General features: G+C 41.4%; 3 protein-coding genes across 4 annotated transcripts; 1 reads left to right on the top strand and 2 right to left on the bottom strand.

Moving 5' to 3' along the window:
- Positions 1 to 1,817: 1,817 nt before the first annotated feature.
- Positions 1,818 to 10,666, top strand: tmco4 (transmembrane and coiled-coil domains 4). 2 transcript variants are annotated; one of them, XM_030734528.1, is made up of 14 exons: positions 1,818 to 1,962; positions 2,530 to 2,665; positions 2,773 to 2,947; positions 3,138 to 3,165; positions 3,487 to 3,616; positions 4,043 to 4,140; positions 4,339 to 4,482; positions 4,624 to 4,743; positions 6,908 to 7,072; positions 7,254 to 7,390; positions 7,757 to 7,841; positions 7,947 to 8,064; positions 8,288 to 8,405; positions 10,094 to 10,666. In XM_030734528.1, the coding sequence occupies exons 1-14, from the start codon at positions 1,914 to 1,916 to the stop codon at positions 10,580 to 10,582; spliced, it is 1,992 nt and encodes a 663-aa protein (XP_030590388.1). In that variant the 5' UTR covers positions 1,818 to 1,913; the 3' UTR covers positions 10,583 to 10,666. The 2 variants fall into 2 exon arrangements, with proteins under 2 accessions (XP_030590388.1, XP_030590389.1); XM_030734529.1 differs by lacking the exon at positions 1,818 to 1,962 and adding an exon at positions 2,054 to 2,165.
- A 486-nt stretch (positions 10,667 to 11,152) lies between these two features.
- Positions 11,153 to 16,734, bottom strand: htr6 (5-hydroxytryptamine (serotonin) receptor 6). Its single transcript, XM_030734530.1, has 3 exons — positions 15,826 to 16,734; positions 13,621 to 13,755; positions 11,153 to 11,700 (listed from the first exon to the last, which is right to left on the bottom strand). The coding sequence occupies exons 1-3, from the start codon at positions 16,732 to 16,734 to the stop codon at positions 11,344 to 11,346; spliced, it is 1,401 nt and encodes a 466-aa protein (XP_030590390.1). The 3' UTR covers positions 11,153 to 11,343.
- A 2,108-nt stretch (positions 16,735 to 18,842) lies between these two features.
- On the bottom strand, positions 18,843 to 22,467 carry micos10 (mitochondrial contact site and cristae organizing system subunit 10). The gene is made up of 4 exons (XM_030734531.1): positions 22,323 to 22,467; positions 21,215 to 21,262; positions 19,340 to 19,446; positions 18,843 to 19,043 (listed from the first exon to the last, which is right to left on the bottom strand). The coding sequence occupies exons 1-4, from the start codon at positions 22,384 to 22,386 to the stop codon at positions 19,035 to 19,037; spliced, it is 228 nt and encodes a 75-aa protein (XP_030590391.1). The 5' UTR covers positions 22,387 to 22,467; the 3' UTR covers positions 18,843 to 19,034.
- Positions 22,468 to 22,541: the final 74 nt, after the last annotated feature.

Genomic DNA, 22,541 nt, shown 5'->3' with positions numbered 1-22,541 from the left:
CCTTAATGCTGAACTCCCAACAAAATACAAAACTAAGGAAGGCCAGGAACAAGCTCTCCAAAAACTATGGAAACACCGAGCAGGAAGACACACAACCAGGGGGAGGATGTGACAATGAACTTAGACAAACTGAGGGAATAAATACACCAGGTGATGAGGGCAAACAGGAGACACCTGAGTGGACAGCTGAACCTAACAGAGAAAACAGGATGAGGGATGTAAAACTAAATGCAAAGCACAAGAGACAAAAGACTAACAAAGGTGAAAATCTAAACCGAAAGCAAACTCAGAAAGAACTGAAGATATTTAACAATAACACAACTCGACTGACCAAAAAACACAAAACACTGGGCAGAAGACCCAGGACCATGATAACTACTGTTCTTTATTATACTTTTCTACACTGTCATATATTTATAGTATCCATCCATCCATCTATTTCCTTCCACTTATCCTTTTCAGCATCACAGGAGCCTATCCCTGCTGTCATAGAGTGAGAGGCAGGGTACGCCCCACACCAGTCTGACACACAGAGACAGACAACCCATCACACCTTTAGACTGTGGGAGGAAGCCAGAGTATACGGAGAAAACCCAAACAGACACGGGGAGAACATGTAAACTCCACACAGAAAGGTCCCGGCCAGGGTGGATTCAAACCCTGGATCTTCTCACTGTGAGGCAGCAGTGCTAACCACCATGCCACTGCGCTGCCCTATTTAGTATAGTATCTATAATTTTTAAATCATCCTGCCTTTTTTAATGTTTCTCCTATGACTTTAATTTTTACCTCTCTGTTTAAATCTTTCACTTTTTCCTGTCAAAGCACTTTGTAAACCCTGTTTGCTATATTAATTGTTACACAGTTTTTAGAGTTGATGTACACAGTTTATTATGTATTTACTGAACTATATTATGCTATACTGGAATAAACTATTCTATGTATACTATGCTATATTTACCATTTCATACTATGCTATAAAATATTTACTATACTATATTATGCTACATTTACAATACTATACTAAAACATAACATGCTGCTGTGAATCTATTGCAACGCTCTCGTCTTCTCTCATTATACTTGTAGCACAATTCAAATCCATTTATTAACAACATGTAATTCTTTGTTTCACACGCCATGAGCCACATCTGATCAAATGTCACAATGCGCTTCTTTGATAATGTCCTTGGCTGACAGCCCTCCTTCTCATACACTGTCACCCTGCATCTGAGGCTCAACACTGCTGTGGGGAGTCAGACCTTCAGAAATGGACCTTGGATCATCAGTGAACAGCAGGCGAGCATTTGTTTAAAAGCACATTCGTGCTCTTACAATTTAGAAAAAAACTTCCCAATAATCACTTTAAAAAAGGAAGCATATTTATGGAACATAAAAGGGTTATGTGTTGGAAAATAAATGCTGCACTCACACCTACTGGCCAGAGTTGTGTAACACTAGTGTGAAACAAGCAGGGCTTTGGTAGGAGTTTGGGTAAAACCAGCGGCTGCCTTTAATTTAAGCATCATTGGGACTTAACTGCTCATTCCTGACCCAACAATTTCTGATCAGTCTCGAAAATCCAAAATAACACTACAGGTAAACATACCGCTGCCCTTCCTCAGCGTAGTGGAAGTTACGTCACTTAAAAGTTGAAAAACAAATGATACCTTCACTTACCGTCGTACATGTTAAAGTGAGAATTGTAACAGCCACATGTGCGGCTCAAAACAGCTTTTATAGTCATACAAAAAACTGAATTTTAGAAGACATGCGATTATTTGATCGTTAAAACAATATACAGTGTAGGCTTCTTTAAGAAAGTTGATCACATCATCGACTGCGTTGATATTGTGCATTTCACGACGAACACGTCAATGCAACGAAAGTTCAATCTGCGGAGTTGTGACACCTATGACAATGGAGGAAAAACAGAGCAGTACGGACACAAATATTGCCCCAGGTAGCATAAAAAATGTGTTTGCTATATCCTCCGGTGCCATAGTATAGTAAGTTATTGAACTGACGACGTTATGAAAAGTTCCCAGTGTACCGTTAGCTAGTTTACCGGAGAAGCAGCGCAGCCACTAACAGCCAACTGTTTAGGAGCTAAAGTTTTGTGTCGCTCAAAATTCACCCGTTTAGGTTGCATAAATATTATGTGAGGTAAAAGCGAAAGTGAAGTGTTAAAAAATAAGTGGGTCGCGTTTTGACAGTCTCGGTATGTTGAATTGGGGTCAGTTCATCAGAGAGTTAACGAGAGGCGCAAAGTTAGACACCGTGTAACCTCGTTCCTGGCTCTGAGAGCAACATGGATCTGCGCTGCATTTAAAGCATTTAAAATAAACTAATGAGTGCATTATTGCAGCTTGTCACCTTGACCCAGTTGTATGAATACATTGTATTTTAGGTTTTTGTTTATGATTACAGTACGTTAAGTGATTCCTAGTGTGTTTGGTTTCTTTTTTTTAATGCGTCTGAATTCAATTCTTACATTAAAGTTAATCATTAAGCTTTCACCATCTCATAGACCCAGGGGGGGCAGGAACATGTGACCAACGCCCTGAGAGAACAATCAGCAGACAGCTGTCCGAACAGAACCGGTTCGCTTATGCTGCTCTTTGTGGTGTCTCCTTGGGCCAGTTGTTTCCTGGGTCTGAAAACAGGTAACCATGAAAGGATGAGCTTATTATGAAATTCTGCATGTGCGTCCCTCATGGCAATATCAGTGCAGTCCTTGTGCTGATGAGTGCTTGCTTCTTCCGTTTTTCAGGCTATTTAGGGAGCAGTACCTACAGGCCTTAGTTCGCTGGTTGGATCTGGATGAGTCGGTGATGCCAGTTATGGGAGCCTTCCTGTCAGGTTTGGGCTTCGAGGGCTCTGACACCTTCCTCTCCATCTTACAGGCTGAACCGCTGCTGGCAACAGGGGCCATCCCCATCATGCAGGTGTTTGTCACTCTTATTGAGGTTAAGATGGCCCTGGACTACAATTCTCCTTAAAGTTTGGTGATATTGGGGTCACAGCCGTGCAAAACAGTTAATCTTTCTGTTTGTTTTTGATAACTGAAAATATACTGTGTTGTATTCATCTTTACAAACCATCCTATTCCTAACCGGCTCTGGTTTTCTGTTACAGGATCTGGTGTCTTTTTCTGTCAAAGATGGTAAGAATCTTTTAAGAATGAACCAGGGTTTTTGTACATTAAGACAGGCTTTGCAGCCTCCAAAGAAAAAAATAAATTACCACAATTGTATGTACATAATTTTTTACCTATCTGGTTAATTATAGTTTAATTCATAGATACATAGATATCTGAAAAATAAGGCCATACAGATTTTTTCTTACTATTGTGTAGTCACCCCCCACCCCACCCCCAAAGACCTGTTCTCATAAAAAAAAAAAAGGCTGAGGAATACATTCAAAAGTTGCTGTAAAATTCTGAAAGTATATTATTTTAACACTTTGTGGTCTGTCATGTACTCAGGCGAGTATGATGCCAGGGCAAGGGTTCTCATCCGTCACGTCAGCTGTCTGCTGCGAGTCTCTCCACAGGAGCTCGAGGAGTTTGAGGAAACTCTAGGAGAGAGGCTGAGGGAAGGAGGAGAGGAGAGCGAGTAAGTTATGGCTGGGTGGTGGGATGAAAGGATGGACGATGGATGACTGTGGCTGAGTCATTAGCTATATTTACCGTACGTGTACTTTATAAATGATAAGGCATTCATTCCATTTAAAAATAGTGTTATAAACCTTTAATGTTAGTTGTTATAAACCTTTAATGTTAGCTCATTTAAGATACTTCATTATAACATCTTTTTGCTTTGCTTTTTTGGCCAACTCTTGTGTGCGCCAGACTGTTAAAAACTCACACAATGGCTGCACATGGCAGTCACACTTGTATTCAGATTGACAGCATGAAGATAAATAAGCAGCTAATTGTGTTCAAGATATCAGCTTAAATGGGCTGCAAGAGACTCATGTGACATTCTTTTACAGCAAGTGGATATTTCACCACATAAGCATGATCTGTGTGTTTCCATTAGAGAGGAGTCCACACGAAGGCGAAAGAAAGAAAGAGGGCGAAAGCTACGGCGTTACCTCCTCATTGGACTTGCCACCGTGGGTGGAGGAACAGTGATCGGTGATTATTCTTGCTTCAGTTCTGGATATTTGAAGTCTCTTCACCTGAAGAACTAATCAGCTGATAACAAAATCACTGTAGAACTATCAGAATAATTTCTGAATGTTGCCTCAGTTTGAGAATTCTCCAGCTTACAGACGGCGGCTCAGATTAGCTTTTGTATTCTGTACTGATCGTCGTCTTTTTTGTCTTTGCCAGGTGTGACAGGTGGACTGGCGGCCCCTCTGGTGGCAGCAGGAGCCGGTGCCGTGCTGGGGGCTGGAGGTGCTGCTGCTCTGGGCTCGGCCGCTGGCATTGCAATCATGGCCTCTCTGTTTGGAGCAGCAGGAGCTGGACTGGCTGGTAAGAGCACAGCTTTGTGTGGATGATAATTATCAGTTATCAGAATTTGAACTTGATTGGATAATAGCTGCTTTTTACATTTTTTTCCAAAATCAACAGAATTTTGTCACCTTTTAAATGATTAATCCACTGTCGTTCCAGGCTATAAGATGAATAAGTGTGTTGGGGCAATAGAAGAATTTGAATTCCTGCCATTGAATTCTGGGAAGCATCTTCATCTGACCATTGCAGTGACAGGCTGGCTTTGCAGTGGTAAATACAGTAAGTATGACTTCTGCTGTCTTACCACAGTCACTTCCAGTTTCCAGTTTCATTATGTGTGGGCAGTTGGGAGAAAATCTATCCATGCATCCATTCAATTTATTAACCACTTATCCAGTTTGGGGTCATGGAGGTGGTGAGAGTGAACTCTGTCCCAGCTGTCATAGGGCAAAAGGCAGAGTACACCATGGACAGGTTACCAGTCCATCACAGGGCTAACACAAAGAGATAGACAGTCATTCACGCTCATATGCACGGCCAGCTTTTTTCTCTCAGTTGCTAGCAATTGGGAGAAAATCTTCCATCATAACATGGCATAATGGGAAGTAGATTAATCTCTAAGGGAAGTTTTGGCTAATTAAGTACCTACAAAGTTATATAGTATATTAAAGCTTTTTTTTTTCATCCATATATCCATTTTCTGCCACTTATGGGCACAGCAGTATAAGCAGAGAAGCCCAGACCACCGTTTCCCCAGCCACACTGAGGTGTTTCAAAGCCACCTGTTAGATATAGTATCTCCAGCATGCCTTGGGTCTGCCCCAGAGCCTCATTCCAGTAGGACATAAAAAAAAAAAAAAACACGTCACTTAGGAGGCACCCAAGAGGCATTCTGACCAGATGGCCAAACCACTGTAACTGGTTCCTTTTAATTCGGAAAAGTTGTGGCTCTACTCTGAGCCCTCCTGAATGGCCAAGCTCCTCACCCTATCACTAAGTGAGAGCCCAGCTACGCTTTTGGAGGAAGCTAATTTCTGCCGATTGTATCCAGTCTTATTCTTTTGGTCATTACCCAGAGCTTGGGACCATGGGTGAGGGTAGGAACGTAGATCAACTGGTAGCTTTGCTTTCACACTTAGCTCTCTCTTTACCAAGACAGACGCTATAGCAATTGCATCACTGCAGACACCACAACAATCTGTCTGTCAGTCTCTTGCTTCACTCTCCTCTCAAGACCCCGAGACACATGAACTCCTCCACTTGGGGCAGCAACTCATCCCTGACCTAGAGTGAGCACTCAACCCTTTTTTGTATCCGTAAAAGTTGTTAACAGTATCTGTGACAAAGGGCAGCCCTGGTGGAGTCCAACACCAACCAGGGCGTCAAGTTCTCATTGCAGGTGTACGGGGACCGAATGGCCCATAGTAACAGGCCCAATAGCCCATTTCGCCAAAGCGCCCACCACAGGTTCCCCTGAGGGATGTGGTTGAATGCCTTCTCCAAGTTTACATACACCCTTGGATTAAAGACCTGATCCAGTGTTCTGCGACCAGGACAAAAAAATGCGTTGTTCCTCACCACCCCAGTCTTCCAAGTCCAGAGGCACTACTCTGGAGCTCCATGCAACATTTTAGAGGCCTGTCAACCAAGACAGTCCCAAACATTCAGAGCCTTAAGGAACTCAGGGTAGATCTCATCCACCTTGACCACAAGGGACTTGTTTACCTCCATGACCTCACCCCCAGCCTTGCTGAAAGCTTTTCCCACATAATTATAATTAAATCAGAACATGCATTTGATAGTGTTGCTCTTTACACATGATCTACAATGTACACAAAGTGTGTCCTGAAACTGGAGCAAACACTACATTTTGACTGTAGTGTGATTTTTTTTGAGCAGTCAGTCCTGGATAGTTTATTTTCAGAGCACTGCATACATTTAGTAGAGTCAGTGCCAGAGACAAATGCACAAAGGAGTAAATATCTCCCAAAGAAACAGATTAAAAAACACAGTTAGTTAAAGACATTTTCTATGATCTTTATGTTGATTTTTTTTAAAAATGGATGCGATAAAACCTACCAAAGTTCTGTGCATAATATTCTAAATCTATTCCAGTAGAGATCATACAAACAAACCACTTATGATTTGCTTTTACATGAAACAATGCAGCTCTATTCCATCACTAATACATACACACTCTGTTTCTCAATTTAGAACCACCTACACATAAAACTCTACTTTATTCACAAGGGGGTCACCACAGCGGGTAGCTCCGCATGTTTGATTTGGCAGATTTTTTTTTTATGCCAGATGCCCATCCTGACGCAACCCCAAAGGCATTTGTGAACCACCTACACATAAAACACCAGAAAAAACCACCCCACTTCATATACAAGTGCAGCTTAGTCGATCATCTACATTAAACACAACTGCTGTGTTGCAGATTCGTTCCAGGCCCCGTGGTGCAGTTTGGGCGAGTGTGGGGAACAATACTGCCTAGTGTGGGAGTCGCGCTTCCTCAGGGATCTGGGCTCCGCCATGACCTCTCTGTTGGATGGGCTGGTCAGCATGGTTGCTCAGGAAGCCCTCAAGTACACTGTGCTGTCAGGTAAAGAGGACTGCTGTGCAGGAAGCTTTTAGTCCTGATTTGTTGGATTTATACTTACAGATGTGGTATGGGGTGTGAGTAACCTTTGGAACCAGCAGCCACTCTTGTAATTTCTTGTAAAGGATCAATGTCTGTTTAACAGTTTCTGCTATATTCTAACCATCGTCTTCTTACTGTTCAGGTATTGTGACAGCTTTGACGTGGCCTGCCTCTTTGCTGGCAGCAGCCAGCGTCATTGACAACCCCTGGTGTGTTTGTCTGAACCGTTCTGCTGAGGTGGGGAAACACCTGGCACAGGTTTTGAGAAGCAGACAGCAGGTAGCCTATTACTTTATATCTTTATTGATACATGCTTTACCACAAAGTAACATAATTATCCATCAGTCTTTAAGGTTTATTTGTAAATCATATCTGAACGTTACTTTTCACCTTTCATCTGGTTGATGCAGTAGAATTTCAAAGCACAAGAAGAAAGGAGGGTGTGTAGCATGCAGCAACATGCACACCTCACCTGTGCTGCCTGTGTACACATTGTTCACTGGATTACATTAACCAGGATGATTCTCCTCTTCGCTCCCATCATTGCTTCTTTCATTTGTGCCTTTATTGTTTTTTTTATTATTATGAATATGCCTAAACAGTAAGAACATTAAAGCTACTCACATTTCTTTTATGTGTTTGAAGGGGAAGCGGCCCGTCAGCCTCATAGGTTTCAGTCTTGGAGCTCGGGTTATCTACTACTGCTTGCAGGAGCTCGCCAGCGACCAAGGTGCAAGACATTTAGATGATAGATAATAAATGATATAATTTCTACTTTACATTCCACATTTTTCTGAATCAGTAAATTTATCTGTGTTTGTTTTTGAATCCTCAGGTAGTGAAGGAGTAGTGGAGGATGTGGTCCTCCTGGGGGCCCCAGTAGACGGCTCTGAGAAGGCCTGGCAGAGAATGGCAAGAGTAGTAGCTGGAAAAATAGTAAACGGATACTGCAGGTAAAGCAGAGCTCTTTCCTGAATTATACATCCAGCAGTGTTTCAACTTTTTAAACAGTAAATGCTTGCAGATGCTTTATGGTGTTGGTGTAGTTATTATTTAGTCAGTGGGTGAGTCCATTTATTTTCCCTTGTGGAAGTTTGCAAATAATGGTCATGACAGCAAGATTCATGCTTGAAGGACTGCATGCGTAAAGGTTTTTCTGATCTACTTACCTATCAGAGGAGACTGGCTCCTGGGGTTCTTGTACCGAAGTTCAGCTGCACAGCTGTCTGTTGCTGGCCTACACCCAATCAACATCCAGGATCAGCGCATAATCAATGTGGATCTTTCCTCTGTGGTGAGTCATATTTGAAATGTGATGAAGTTCACGTTAGTAAATTGAAGCACAGCTGAAGGTGGAGGAACTGAATTTTAAAGCAGCCGTAGTGTAAGAAAAGCCACATGCAGTGCCCTGCCTCAAATTTACTCTGTTAGGGGGTCAATTTGTGTTTTTGAAATAATACAAGCAGTCCCTGAATAATTCATGAGAGTGAAATGAAGTAACGCATTCCTGCATAGAAAGCAATTCTGTAGCTACTTTTCCATATTCATGTCTGAAGGTTCAAAAAGTTTATGCAAGTTGTTCAATGAGAAATACACTGACTTTGATGTCATGCTTTTGATACTTTGATTTCATTTCACATACCTGTGGCATCAGGCGGCCGTGCTCTTCCAGATTTGGTTTTGGAAAGCACAAGTCCACAGCTTAAATAAGCTTTGTCAAATCAAACACAACACTGACATATTTCCACCTTGTAAAGTTGTTATAGAAAACCCTTTCACTGTTTACACATCAGATACAGAGTGACTGTTGTCTCCTTTAAATCCTGAGGGAATTATTTGGCTCTTGTGTAAAGCAAATGCACCGCTGTGGGACGCCACTTTGGGGCTGTGCTTTCTAGAACAGTCCCCACTGTTCCAGGATCATTGAAAACTCTGTTTTTTTTTTTTGTTGTTGTTTTTTTTTTTTTATTCCTGAAAGACTAAATTAAACTCCTTGTCAGTTCCTGGGGTATAATGCTTCAGACACAAAAGACGCTGATCAGTGATTAGCGATGGGTCGCATGATCACATCAAGATTCAAACTTCACTAAATGTAGTTTAAAGTGGGATATGGGATAGAGGCTGCAGATGGTTGGGGAATGTCTTTAAATGTAAAAACAATATCTAAACATTTACAGTCAGTAGGCATCAAATGTAGACATCTCTTCCCTGCTAATCACCAGAATGATTAATTCTGGGTCTGACTCGGTCTTCTCGGTTTGATTTTCATCTTCAGCTGCTGTTATCTGCATTTAAATCGCAGGAAGATTTAAGTCTGATAAATGCTGACAGAGTGCATGACTTGCTGTTTTTTTTGTTTTTTTTTTTATATAAAGATCGTGGTCTGCACTGGCACACAGTTATACTTGAAGCCCTACTGGATTAAAATTGAGGCTGTGCTTTTTATTTACCAGTTGCCATGGCGAATCTTGCTCTCTGAGCTCCATTGTTGATCAGGGTGAGCACAGCCACATTTGATTGAAAAGTGTCCCCTCTCAGATATAATGAACTCAGAGTTCAGGGTTAGATTCAGAGTTTTCAGAGTATTAAACCTGCTTTCTGGAACACATCCAAGCTAGTCTCTAACTGTCTTTGACTCTTACTCAAACTGTCCAGCATAATTGAGCTACTGGGTATGAAACTGAAATAGTAAGCATGACTTCATACTCATCGTGATCATCTGTAGTAGTTTTCTTTAACCAAGTAAAGCATGAGAAGTTTAACCTTTTATTTAAGTAAAGATTTAAACCACAACAGTAAAAAGATACCTGACATGTCTGAAGCACCATACAGCACATACCTGGTCATGTAATGTGAAGAGCGGGAAAAATTAATGGTACAAAAAACACATTCGTAGAAAGAACAAAAAAATATATAGTATACATTACATAGAGATGTGAATGAGGTTGAAATTGATAATAACACTATATTCCTGCTTCCTAGGTTAAAGGTCACTTGGACTACATGCGTCAGATGGACACCATCTTGGTGGCAGTAGGAGTTCCCACCAAAGAAGTCCCAGGAGCCTCTTTTGCTCTTCCTCATTCTGTAACAGTAACAAAGGGGGCAGTGGGCATCCCTGACCAAACCACCAATGAGCAACAAGTGGCCGAGACACAGAGCCAAGGTGAGAAGGCCGAGACTTCTACACAAGAAAGCAGAGATGTGAAAGAGTTGGCGGAGACGGCCGACGGTTGGGATATCCCTGATATTTCAGACCTGCTGGACTCATTAAACGACACAGAATCAGACAGCAGAGTGTCACTCCAGAACCATTCATCCCTTATTTCTGAGGAGAGTGCTCCTACTAACACAGTAGCCACTGATTTGAATGCCCAGTGTGATGGTTTAGACGAGGCTGACCTGGATAACGAACACATATCATGGAGCTGGGATGACACACACTGGACTACAGAAAACTCGCACAAATAAAGGCGGCCAAACTTGTAAAGAGCATGTTACAGGAGCAGCTGCTTCCTTGTAAACTCTCATCATCTCGAGTTAGTTTTTTTTTTTTTTTTTGCCGCATCAGAGCTTTGTTGGAGAAAATCTTCATTCCATTCTCAGCACACTGACATGCCAGAGACTGCACAAGCGTCGATGCGCACATACGGCAGCTTCCAGTGAAAAGCCTGTGAAGGAACTGTGTTTTTAGATGTGTTGATTTAATAATAATTTAGAACACTGTAGATAACTTTTTATAGAATTTAAATATGTTCATAATTTATTTCATAAGTGTGCTATAAGCATTAAAATCTGTAATGTTTCATGAGCTTTGCAGGTTTGAGTAGGTGCAAAAAAATAGGTGATATCTCTGTCCTTTCATCTGTCTTATTTTTATCTGTTAGCTTGGTTGCTATGGATATTATAGAATAATTTCCATATAGATAGCAGCAAATATGCCTTTTTTTTCAAACCTTTTTTTCTGTTTTGTTCTGTTTGACTCATACAAATATCATCCACAGCTTACTATAGAATTACATTCTCTATTGGCACTGATAATTGGAAATACTTTTGACGCTGGCTGAGAGAGAGAGTCGACCTTACAGAATGTGACCATAAAATAAATAGATTCTTTTGTCTCTTCAGGCCAAGCTTCACAGTGAGTAAGTCAAATTGTTACCAGCTTCGGTACTTCTCCGCTGTTAACCCTGATATAACCTATAACATATCTGCATTTCCATAATTACTGTTCAGTCCAGAGTGTCGACCTGGTTGGGGAGAAGGAGAGGCAACTCGAGCCCAGCGTGCTCGGCATCCAGCAGATTGACAGCATCAGTGGCGGTGGCAGGTGGGTGGGTGGGGTCAGAAGGCAGAGGTGAGGGTGGGTTGCTGGCGATGTTGGGCTCTCCTGAGTTGCGCAGAGAGAGAGACAGCGCTGGTGAGGGTCTTCTGGGCGACCTCGAGGAACAGCAGGGCAAGAGCTTCCCCAGAGCTCGCTTGAAGTCTCTCATAAACAGCGGGTAGATGATGGGGTTTATTGTACTGTTGCAGTAGCCCAACCAGGTGATGGCATCAAAGAGCGCAAGCGGGACGCACTCACACACTGCCTGGATGAAGATGGTGAGAAGGCGTTGGAGACGTTAAAGCTTAAAAACTTAGTTTAAGGGAAAATGTTTTTAAAAAGTTCATTACAAAAACAAATAAAACATGAATAGAGAAATTAAATAATAGCTACAGCTAACAGATGAAGCAAATAGCCACTGCCACATGCTGGAAGTAGTTAAGAGTTGTACTGATAAAAGATTAAGCCCCCCCCCCCCCCCCCCCCCACGCACACTCATTTAGTTGGTAAATGCACCAATACAGCCAGATTGTGTTTATAAATAAAAGATTTTGGAAAACATTAGGAAAAAAACTATAATCTTAAAAGTGAGGGTAATCTTAAAGGCAGCAATATTACACCAGTGTTTTCATATCATGCACAAAAATAAATATGTGCACACATATATGTTCCTCTTCTGGTTTTACACTGATATAGATCAGGAAATGTCGCAATGTACCAAAAATCAAATAAGTAGAAGACACAGATACGTGCAGTCGACAGTTATCAATAACGTCCATGAAAGGAGTTTGAATGTTTATTAGACAAGCACACACACACACACACAATGTGAATATTAACTTTAATAACCAAAAATGTAATAATTTTAGCTTTTTTTTTTAGTGTGCTTTTATTTTTGACAAATTATATATTTATTCATATAATTTATAGTGCACATTGATTTATTTCCTCACAAAAAATATACACCAAACACTAAATGTACAGTAAATGATAAAGACACACAGTGTATCAAAGTGCACAAAATGTCATCATATTTAACAAACGTTTTACCTGACTGTGTACATAAAATTAGTTTTTATTTATGGCACTTATTGTTTAAATAAATTTCTATTTTTTAATACCCTAATAATATGTGTAGATTTTAAATAGATAATTCTAAAGACATTCAATTAATTCATTTAATTAAAAATTTGTATCTTACCTATATATTAATAATGTGTGAATTTTTTTTCATTCTGAGAAGTCGGTACATCTTGTTTTTTCACCTAAATTTACGTTAGGGTCTGACTATTAAGAACACCGATCTTGAAAATAACCAGTAGGTTTGGAGAGCGACAGCGAAGGAGGGGACAGCTGTTAGAGGAGAGCTTCCAATACTATCAAGATGAGAGGGGGGAGGCGGTGGGAATAGGACAGAATTGGGGGGGGTTGCGTTTCACACACCACATTGAGTGCGAAAAGAAAGGAGTGCGCAGGCACAGTCAAGTCTCTGTGCTCTGTGTTATGCAGGGGAGAAGTGAGAGGGCACAGATGGGAAATCAAAATGACTGGATCATTGAAAGCTTGACAAAAACAGGACAAGTGTCATTACCAATTTAGATTAAGCTGTTTTCTGATATTCATTTACTCTCGGCGAGGTTTTTCAGGGTCCTCCTTGTTTGTTTGCTGAGTAATAAGTGTGTATATTCATTCAGTCTAATCAGATCAAAATCACTTTGAAAAGAGTAGCAATTATAAATGGTACTTTGGTAGGTTGTTTTCGAGGCTTTAGGAATGAGTCAGCCACACAAAGCTGAAATGCCAATCTATTTCCTCGTTAGATAGCTTGGCAAGGCTGTGACGCCAAGGCTGGCCAATACAAAAATAGATCAGTATCCAAGTGTTTTTTCTCTCTTATTTTTTCTTCCTTTTGCATGTATTTCGCACTCTTTTTGTGCCCACCGTGCTTATAAATTTGTGAGAATACCTCTGAATCACTGAGCTATATGAGCTGTTAAAAACAGACATGCTAAGATCCTGAGGGGCATTTCATATATATGAAGTCAAAGCAGACAGAGTGAAATTATTTGTCTTTTGAATTGCTTTACATATGTTTAAAGTAACTGTTAAGCTGACCTGCATTTTTTTTTTTTTCTACCATGAAATCTCTGTGTCATCAGTGTTAGTTTCTGGTGCTCCTACTGACCTGAGCCATGTTGGTGATGAAGAACGGCAGCCAAGCACTGAAGAAGAGTCCCAAGAGGACTCCCAGGGTCAGACTGGCCTTGAGTGCCCTCCGACCCTGCCTGTGAGCCAGACGACGCTCGCTGTTCACTGATGGCTGTGGACAGGTGGGTGCAATAGAACGCCTTAATCTCAAAAGTATTGATACCAAGCAACCTTTAGTCTTCAGCACAGCCTGAGCGCTCTCTGGCTGCTTTCTTGACATTTCTTTAAGCAGTCTACAGGAATAGTTCTCCAGGCTTCTTGAAGGACATTCAAAGCTCTTCTCTGGATGTTGGCTGCCTTTTGTTCTGTTCTCTGTCAAGATGATCCCACTCTGCTTCAATAATGTTGACTGATAGTGTTCAACTGTGCGTTTTTATATCCATCTATGCTTTTGCTGCATCAGCAGTGCATTTGGGATCACTGTCACGCTGGAAAATGAAGCTGTTGGCAATCAGACACATGGTATCGCATGATGGATCAAAATCTGATGGTACTTTTCTGAGTTCATAATTTCATCAGTTTTGACAAAATCTTCAACACCACTGGATGAAACGCAGCCCCAAACCATGACAGAGCCTCCACCCGATTTTAAGATAGCTTGACTGTGGGACCGCTCTCATGAGTTTCTCTGCATATATTGATGACAATTTAACAAACAAAACAACACAAGAACTGGACTGAAAATGAGTGGAAAAAGCAGCCAATGTCCAAAGAAAAACTTTGAAAGTCCTTCAGAAAGCCTGGAGAAATTTGCTGAACACCACTTCAAAAAAAAAAAAAAAATGACCAGCAAGTCTGTCATTAGAAGCAAATTATAAAGTAATGAGTGCTGGCCCAAGACTTTTGCACAGTTCTGTACGTATTTGATGAGGAAGCAAAAACTTTGCTTCAGTCATGATAAACTCATGCGGTGTGACTAAATTTGCATTGAAGAGCTGGAACAAGTTGATGCATGACATGGAGGATACAGTGAAGAAGGCGATTTTAAAGCTACTTAAAAAAGAGAGAATAGCAGTTATTCAAATTCATATAGAATTGAGCGTTTGGGTGGGGCATGCATGTGCGGTTTGTCTGCAGGAAAATGTGACAGACTATGTGACCGTGATCCTTGCAGCACATCTGACACATAGTCTGTATTTTCCCCGCCAACATTTCGGAGGAATTTACACCTTGCTTGCCTACACCAGGCTTGACACCTTGCTCCTTTTACTGGGTCTCTACCATTTCTTCATTTTCTGTCTTGAAGAGCAGTCATTTTTCAGGTCATTTAATATCCACAGGGTTATTTATTTAATACGTTGCACCTCTTCTCTTCTTTTGTACAGCTTTAATTTTGTTAAAGAATTATTTTACTACCTCATCCTTTCACATAGCCAGTAAAAAGAAAACAAATCAAGGACACATTTGTGTGACATTCCTGTCTGCTCTCTGAACGTTCACATTCAAACACATCTTCCACGTCTTAGCAACAGCTTTTAACGTCACCACAAACTGCTTACTATGTCCAGAGATTTTCTTGTTGATAGATCACTTGGTAAAGTTTTACAACCATAATAATTATCTGAACTGTAATCATTCAGATTTCTATTAGCTAGAGGATATTGAACCTGGTAGTGAATTTCTGCAGTATGGCTTTAAGAAAATAACATTAGACATATGTATGAAGAGCACTGTGTGAAAATGTCAAGGGAAAGACAGCTTTTCCACTCAGAAAATCAACCTTTTCAGTGCCTACTCTCACTAATCCTGTGAGGTTTAAACTTCTTTCCTATTGTTTCTGTGTCCTTGTCTGAAAATGGTTGTATAATCTTTGCCCTACAGTGCACGTCTGGTTTGTTTGTTTTTCGCAAGACAACTCTTGCTATCAGAATATGTTTTGGGCTTTTATATGCCTTGAGATATTTTGAAAATTGTTCTCCTGGGTCCTAGCAATCAAATAAACATTCTTATTACCACACATCAGAAACTATTTTCCAGAACATATGGTTAGTTTCAGGATTAAATGTATTCTCATTGTAATGACGACTCAGAGCTCACAGACCTCACTGCTGATTTTTTTTTTTTTCCTCTTGCCTGGCATTTCAGAAATTGCCCAGTGCTTGTTGTAATTATTTGGGTCGGCAGTAATACGCTGACTGCTTTCATTCTGTTGTGTTTAACTGTTTGGTCTCTCTTTTCTTACCAGCATGTTTTGGGACACAGGAGGCTCCAAATGGCTGCAGTCATCTCCATCCTGCTGAGCCTGCCCCGCTGCAATCCCAGGTGAAGGAGGCCGGGAAGGTTCTCCGAGAGAAGGGTGAGGGTGAGGTGGGTGGCTCAGTGCTGCGACCCTCTTTGCCTGCCTCCGTGCTGCCAGTAGGATCCGGCAGTAGGTGAAACAAATGGCACTGGAGGGCAGAAAGAAGGTGAGCACAGATGCCACCAGAGCAAAGGGCAGGGTGACCCGCAGGCGACACTGGAAGGAAAGGCCACCTGAAGGTGACAGCTGAAAGTAGGATTCTGGGTACAATTTGTCAGAGTAGGTGCTGATGTTACTAACGCTGACCCCAAGAACAGACGAGTGCCCGCTCCTGTGGCCTAAGCTGTGCCATTTCATCTGAATGGGCAGGAAGGACGCCAGTGCTGCCAACCCCCAAGCAGCCCCTACCAGGAGTAACGCACGAGGTGGGGTCATCCTCTGCTTGTAGCGCAGGGGTGAGATGATGAAGAGGTACCGGTCCAGACTAATCACACACAGGTTGAGGATGGATGCGCTGCAGCACATGACATCAAAGCAAAGCCAAACGGGGCAAAATGCGGGCCACAGCACCCAGGCCCCACACAGAACGTTCAGCATAGCTGGGGGCATCACCACCAACGCCACCATTAGGTCAGAGAAGAACAGAGACACCAGGAAGCAGTTTGAGGTGCAGCGCAAAGAGCGATGGGCAAACACCAAAGCAATGAGCAACATGTTGCCACAGACTGTCATGAGGATGATGGCAGTCAGCATGAAGGCCAACAACCAGGGGCCGCTGCCAGTGATGTTCCAGGCACTAGTAGAGCTGCTGTTGTAGCTTCCTAAGGAGCCAGACAAGTGAGAGTCAGCCATGATGCCTGCTGGCAGCAATCAGTAAACCAGCTCTCCAGGCAACTCTAAATGTTACAGACTTTAACCGGTTCTCCTTTGCAGCAAAAGCTCACACTTAAGGGACATCGATGAATGAAAAGCCACTGAGGTCTTGTGTTGAGAAGCCATCCAATGCGCTAGAAGGCAGGGTTAACTGAACTGTTCTCCATGGATAAATATCTCCATCTGCCTTTGGCAGGAATACATCCAGGTGCACTGGGCTTACTTCCACAGCCACCAGCACAAAGATCCAAATCACCAGCACGGTTTCACTCATCACTCCATCCTGGTCAGTATGTCCCTGCCTCATCCACAGCTAAGAGCCAGAATGAGCCATTCGAGAGCTGACGGAGGGTTTCGAAGCAGCATGTCACAATGATGACAGGCTCTGGAGGAGGGCACAAAAACAGAAAAGCCTTGAATCGGCATAAGAGAGCAGCTCCACTGAAGATGAAGAGAACAAAGACCAATTCTCAGAATTATACCTCACCTCACAGAAGTAGATTTGCTCAGCTTCCACAAGTCCTTTCCTGAGCTGGAGCTCTGCTGCCTTCCACAAGTCCTTTTTATTCTGGGAAACACAGTAAGGCAGCAAAAACCAACACAAAATTGTGCAGCAGTCATTTGTGAGCAAGGCTTTGTTCATGAGTGCTCTACAGGTATCACGGCCATGTAACGCTCGGTCCCGTTAATCCCTGTGTCGGCCACTCCAGCGTGCCTCCCAGGCTGAGCGCACAGCTACTGAGAAAGGAGCGTGTCAGAGCACTGAGCTGTTAATGCATTACCATGCACAATCACAGCCAAGATATGCTAATTCTACATCATAGGAACTAGTGTGGGTGTTTTTCTCCCTTGTTTGGTCACAGTGTTTTTAACTACTGTGGAACAACTATTTTAAAAATGTAGTGAGTGTTTTGCTTTTTTCGTTCATGTCTATTATGCCTATAAAAAATCATTTTTACCCTCAATTTTCTTTTTTTTGTTTGTTTTGTATGTACTAGATAGATACATGTATTTTGACACTGCTCTTCGGGACAGTCCATACTTTCAAAATTCTCTTTGTCTTAGAGATGTTTGGAATTTTCCTTTTTTCTAATTAATGCTGTTTTTTTTTGTGTGTGTTTTTTTTTTTTTTACATTACAGGCATATTTCACCTCAAATCTCTTGTGGAATAAGTACATTTATACAACTAATGTATTTTATTAGAGAATTGCCATTTTAATTATCAGCTTCAGTTACAAGTTACTTTGTAGTGATTATAGAAGAGCTCATAAAACATGTTGCAGTGTTACAGAATAACCGTGATCCATCCTTTCTCTCCCACTTATCCTTTTCAGGGTCGCAGAAAAATAATGAAAAGGCGAAAGAGCAGTATTTGAATACTTCACTAAACACCAGACACATTAGTAGCATTTTGCCAGTTTCTCAGTACTATATTGTAATATTTTAATAATTTTCAGTGACTCATACTTTTAGCATTAGTGAACAAATTCCCTGTCAGATAACAACAGTCACTTTATGTCATCTCATTATTCTTGATACATCGAAATGCCGAGACAGCCATACAATCATGCATTTCCAAACAGGGCCACTTGAATAACTAAAAGCATTCATCGGGTAAAATCCAATGCGCTCCAGCCTTTAAAGAGCCTCGGCAAATACTAAACGGTATATACACAACTCCCAGTTTTCGTGCCCCCTCAGAGCTGACTAATCTCCACCATCACTGCGCCACTGTCATCTGCCACCTCAGATCAGCTGCTGCCAACCTTCTGACCCTCGCTCACCCACACCAAGCCCACTACCTTATGGGACTGCACTTACATTACTGCCCCCACCTTCCTCTCTGACAAATTTCAGAAACATTACTTCAGCCACCTTTTCAGAACTGCATTAACACTTGACTCCTATTCTCCTTTCGAGTGTCACCGTTACTCCTTATAGTGTTTGAAGTATAACCTGTTATAATGTATTACACAATCCTTGTTTTTGTACCACTTAGTTCAATATGGTTTTTACATAATTACATTCCTTATAAAGCATGTGTGGAACAACTTATTAAGCCATGACTCTTTTTTCTTATAATTATTTTATTAAATAAACACAGACTGTCCTGATAGGGCATATACAAGTCATACAGTCATACAGGGAAATATGTCAACAGGGAGACAAGAGTCTAACTGTAGAACAGTGCAAATGGTGATGCTCCCACAATCAAAGCAAAAACAAACATTTTGGATTTTCTTTTTTAAAAAAACGACAGTCCCTTGATGGCGTGCAGCTATTGCTCCTGTTGAAGAAAACAGACAGGTTTCATGAATTTTCGTTAACATAACCAACGACACAGGGTGGTTATACTTTGAGTTATAAATAGGAAATCAATTCGTTATGTTGCTCTCAACCCTCTGGGGTCATGCTTTAATTTTAGTGGTCATATCTCTTTGTCTAGAAAAAAAATTACCTTAATTCACTAGTTTAAGATATAAGCCTGAGACTGAAATGATGCCAACATTATACACAATTAAAATATAATGAATCTACTGGAATTTATAACATTTTATTCATTTTTTCCATGCACAAACCAACCTTATCGCCTCTGTGTAGTATGTAATGTGACCTCAGGTCATTCTGACAATTGGCATATGCCATGCCAAGTCCTGCTCCTGAGCTGAGTGAAATTGGCCATGTGTGCCCTACAATTGAGAAAGATGCTTTAGATTCTTCAGGAAAGTCGGAAGAAAAGCACTTCACAACATGAAGTGACAAAACTGACCTTTTAAACAAAAGGCACAAAACTTTCCTACATGTAAAATCAGAAAAGACTTGTCTGTGGACAAAAAAAAGTTCTCATCTGTTACCAGTAAAAGACAACTGCCTGTACACCGATCAAGCATAACATTATGACCACCTGCCTAATATTGTGTTGGTCCCCCTTTAGCTGATAAAACAGCCCTGACCCATCGAGGCATGGACTACACGAGACCCCTGAAAGTGGGCTGTGGCATCTGCACCAAGATGTTAGCAACAGATCCTTTAAGTCCTGTAAGTTACAAAATGGGGCCTCCACAGACTGGACTTGTTTGTCCAGCACATCCCACAGATGCTGGAGGAGATTTTAGAGGCCAAGTCAACACCTCAAACTCATTGCTGTGCTCCTCAAACCATTCCTGAACCATTTTTGCTTTGTGGCAGGGCAAATTATCCTGCTGAAAGAGACCACAGCCATCAGGGAATACCGTTTCCATGAAAGGGTGTACATGTTCTGCAATAATCTTTAGGTAGGTGCCACGTGTCAAAGTAACATCCAAATGGATGGCAGGACCCAAGTAGGGCTGCAACTTGGGTCCTGCCATCCATTTGGATTAATTAATCAAGTAATCGGATAAGAAATACTTTTGTCTTATTAACGGTTCATCTGCATATTTTAACTTCTGTAGATTTACGGCAGATTTTTTGCTGTGTGAAACAAACAGCGGTGGATGGAGCAGCTACAAAGTTCTCTTTCCTTCATGTTGACACTAAGTGGTTAATGAAGGATCTCCAGCTGTGCCCCAGTAAAGGTTTAATGGCATTTACAGGAAAAAGCGCTGCTGCGTTGGACGCTAGGAAAACATTTCCTTTCACTCTACCTGAGCTCACTGTCTTGGTAACAGCTTTGCATCGAAGCAACAAATTTGTGTCGAGGATTCTTTATAATCGAATTATTCGAGTTACTTGAGGAATCACTGCAGCCCTAGACCCAAGATTTCCCCAGCAGAACATTGCTCAAAGCATCACACTGCCTCTGTTGACTTGCAGCAGAGGCACAGTGTATCCCATTGCTTTTGGCGGTGGACAGGGGTCAGCGGCTATGTAGCCCCATACACATAAAACTGCAATACACTGTGTATTCTGACACCTTTCTATCAGAACCAACATTAACTTTTTCAGCAATTTGAGCTACAGTAGCTTTTCTGTTGGATTGGACCATACAGGCCAGCCTTCACACCCCGCATGCATCAATGAGCCTTGGCCACCCATGACCCTGTTGATGGGTCATGATTGTTCCTTCCCTGGACCACTTTTGATAGATACTGACCACTGCAGACTGGGCACACCCCACAAGAGCTACAGTTTTAGAAATGCGCTGACCCAGTCATCTAGACAACAATTTGACCCTTGTCAAACTCATTCAAATCCTTACGCTTGCCCATTTTTCCTGCTTCTAACATCAACTTTGAGGACAAAATGTTCACTTGCTCCTTAACATATCCCACCCACTAACAGGTGTCATGATGAAGAGATAATCAGTGTTATTCACTTCACCTGTCAGCGGTCACAATGTTATGCTTGATCAGTGTGTGTGCGACTGTAGTGAGAGCAGAGAATCACTGCAGCTCTGCTCTTCTTTTCTCAAGGACTTCAGAGCAAAAGAAAAAGCTGTTGATCAAGATGCAGTACAGCAACAATTAAACTACTTACGTTTGAAGAACAGAACAGAAAACACAATGCCTAATCCCAGCCCGGTGCCTGAAATTCACAGGGGAAAAACAAAACTGTTAAAGTAGACATGTAATTACACTATGCAGCTATTGTATTATGCTTTTGTATTTTGCACATATGGTGTCTTGCACTCTCTCTGATTAATGTAATTATCATCATGTGTTCAACATTTTTCATGCAGCCATAACAAACGTTTTATTGCTTTATCATAAAGTACTTTATATTTGATATGACACCAACATTTGGTATAAAAACAGCATTTATCCCCATTTTTTCTTCTAAACTGCTTTAAAATACCAGTTTTTAAATATAACAGATGTTATCTTGCCATAAGAAAACCTTTACATTAATGCACAGCCTCCTTCAAACGAAGTGGGTTTGTTCTTTCCAGTTCCAGAGTGTCGATGGTCATCGCACCAAACTCCATTCAAATATCTAACAATTTTATGAAGCTGTGCTTCCTAGCAGTAAGTACATGGCACTGTTACGTTATGCACCTCCTGGTTTGCACTAACTCCTTAGCTCAGCTTATTTTATTAGAGTATTCAACTTTTCGCCGCCATTTGTTAGCTTCATTTGTTCTGGAAAATTAAGTTTAACGCCGAAACAACAACTCAAATGCTGATAAAAAAGAAAAGTTTGTTTCTGTTTTATATGTATGCCGAATTAGGGAGGGGACAGAAATGTCTTGTAAAAAGCTTTCATTTATGTACTAGAAGACGTGTGCGTATTAACGAAGGACAATTAGGTTGACATTTTCTTAATAGCATTTCCATTCTGCTTCCTTCTAACGAAATTTAAGCGAAACACATAAAAAAAACTAGCAGGTAACGTTAAAGCCCGAATGTACAGAGGGTTTTTAATAAAACTACAGAATACAACCTAAACAATTACATTTAGTCAAAGTAAACAAGTGATGAATAAACGATTGGTCATTCAGTTGTCCTTTACAAGCCCTTATGGCTAGCAAGTTAGCCTCTCGCCCAGTCAATGACAGCTGTGCACTTCAGTATAAACGGCCGCTTATTTGGTCCTTATTTTGGTACAGCACAATGTCGTTATGATTGGGAAACTAAGGGATATTCACCTAGTTTAATGGCACCGTCTGCCAAGCATCGGTCCCACTTTTTCCCCAGCTCCTTCTCAGACATGCTTGAAAATTAGCTTGTGTCAGGCTAGAAGTAGCAAATGCAGCTCTGCGTGATGCTTTCAGGTGGTGTCGGAAACACACCCCTAAAGTTGCGATTTAAACGCGTAAGAATGACATTGACCGCGCTGAGAGTTTTAGAATAACAGTAATTAATTT

This window comes from Archocentrus centrarchus, chromosome 7 (genome assembly GCF_007364275.1).
Source record: "Archocentrus centrarchus isolate MPI-CPG fArcCen1 chromosome 7, fArcCen1, whole genome shotgun sequence".
NCBI classification, from domain to species: domain Eukaryota; kingdom Metazoa; phylum Chordata; class Actinopteri; order Cichliformes; family Cichlidae; genus Archocentrus; species Archocentrus centrarchus.
Note: the sequence above shows the minus strand (reverse complement) of the source record. Positions and strands in the feature narration are given on the sequence as shown.

Bases quoted from the DNA above. Each gene is read 5' to 3' on its own strand.
- htr6 (XM_030734530.1), bottom strand. From the start codon at position 16,734: ATGGCTGACTCTCACTTGTCTGGCTCCTTAGGAAGCTACAACAGCAGC. The intron at 13,756-15,825 runs GTAAGAAAAGAG...ACCTGTCCACAG, and splicing joins CTGTGTCCCAAAACATGCTG to CCATCAGTGAACAGCGAGCG. The intron at 11,701-13,620 runs GTCAGTAGGAGC...ATCTTCATCCAG, and splicing joins TCATCACCAACATGGCTCAG to GCAGTGTGTGAGTGCGTCCC.
- micos10 (XM_030734531.1), bottom strand. From the start codon at position 22,386: ATGTCTGAGAAGGAGCTGGGGAAAAAGTGGGACCGATGCTTGGCAGAC. The intron at 21,263-22,322 runs GTGAATATCCCT...TGTGAATTTCAG, and splicing joins AGACGGTGCCATTAAACTAG to GCACCGGGCTGGGATTAGGC. The intron at 19,447-21,214 runs GTAAGTAGTTTA...TCTCAATTGTAG, and splicing joins TTCTGTTCTGTTCTTCAAAC to GGCACACATGGCCAATTTCA.
- tmco4 (XM_030734528.1), top strand. From the start codon at position 1,914: ATGACAATGGAGGAAAAACAGAGCAGTACGGACACAAATATTGCCCCA. The intron at 1,963-2,529 runs GTAGCATAAAAA...ACCATCTCATAG, and splicing joins GGACACAAATATTGCCCCAG to ACCCAGGGGGGGCAGGAACA. The intron at 2,666-2,772 runs GTAACCATGAAA...TCCGTTTTTCAG, and splicing joins TTTCCTGGGTCTGAAAACAG to GCTATTTAGGGAGCAGTACC.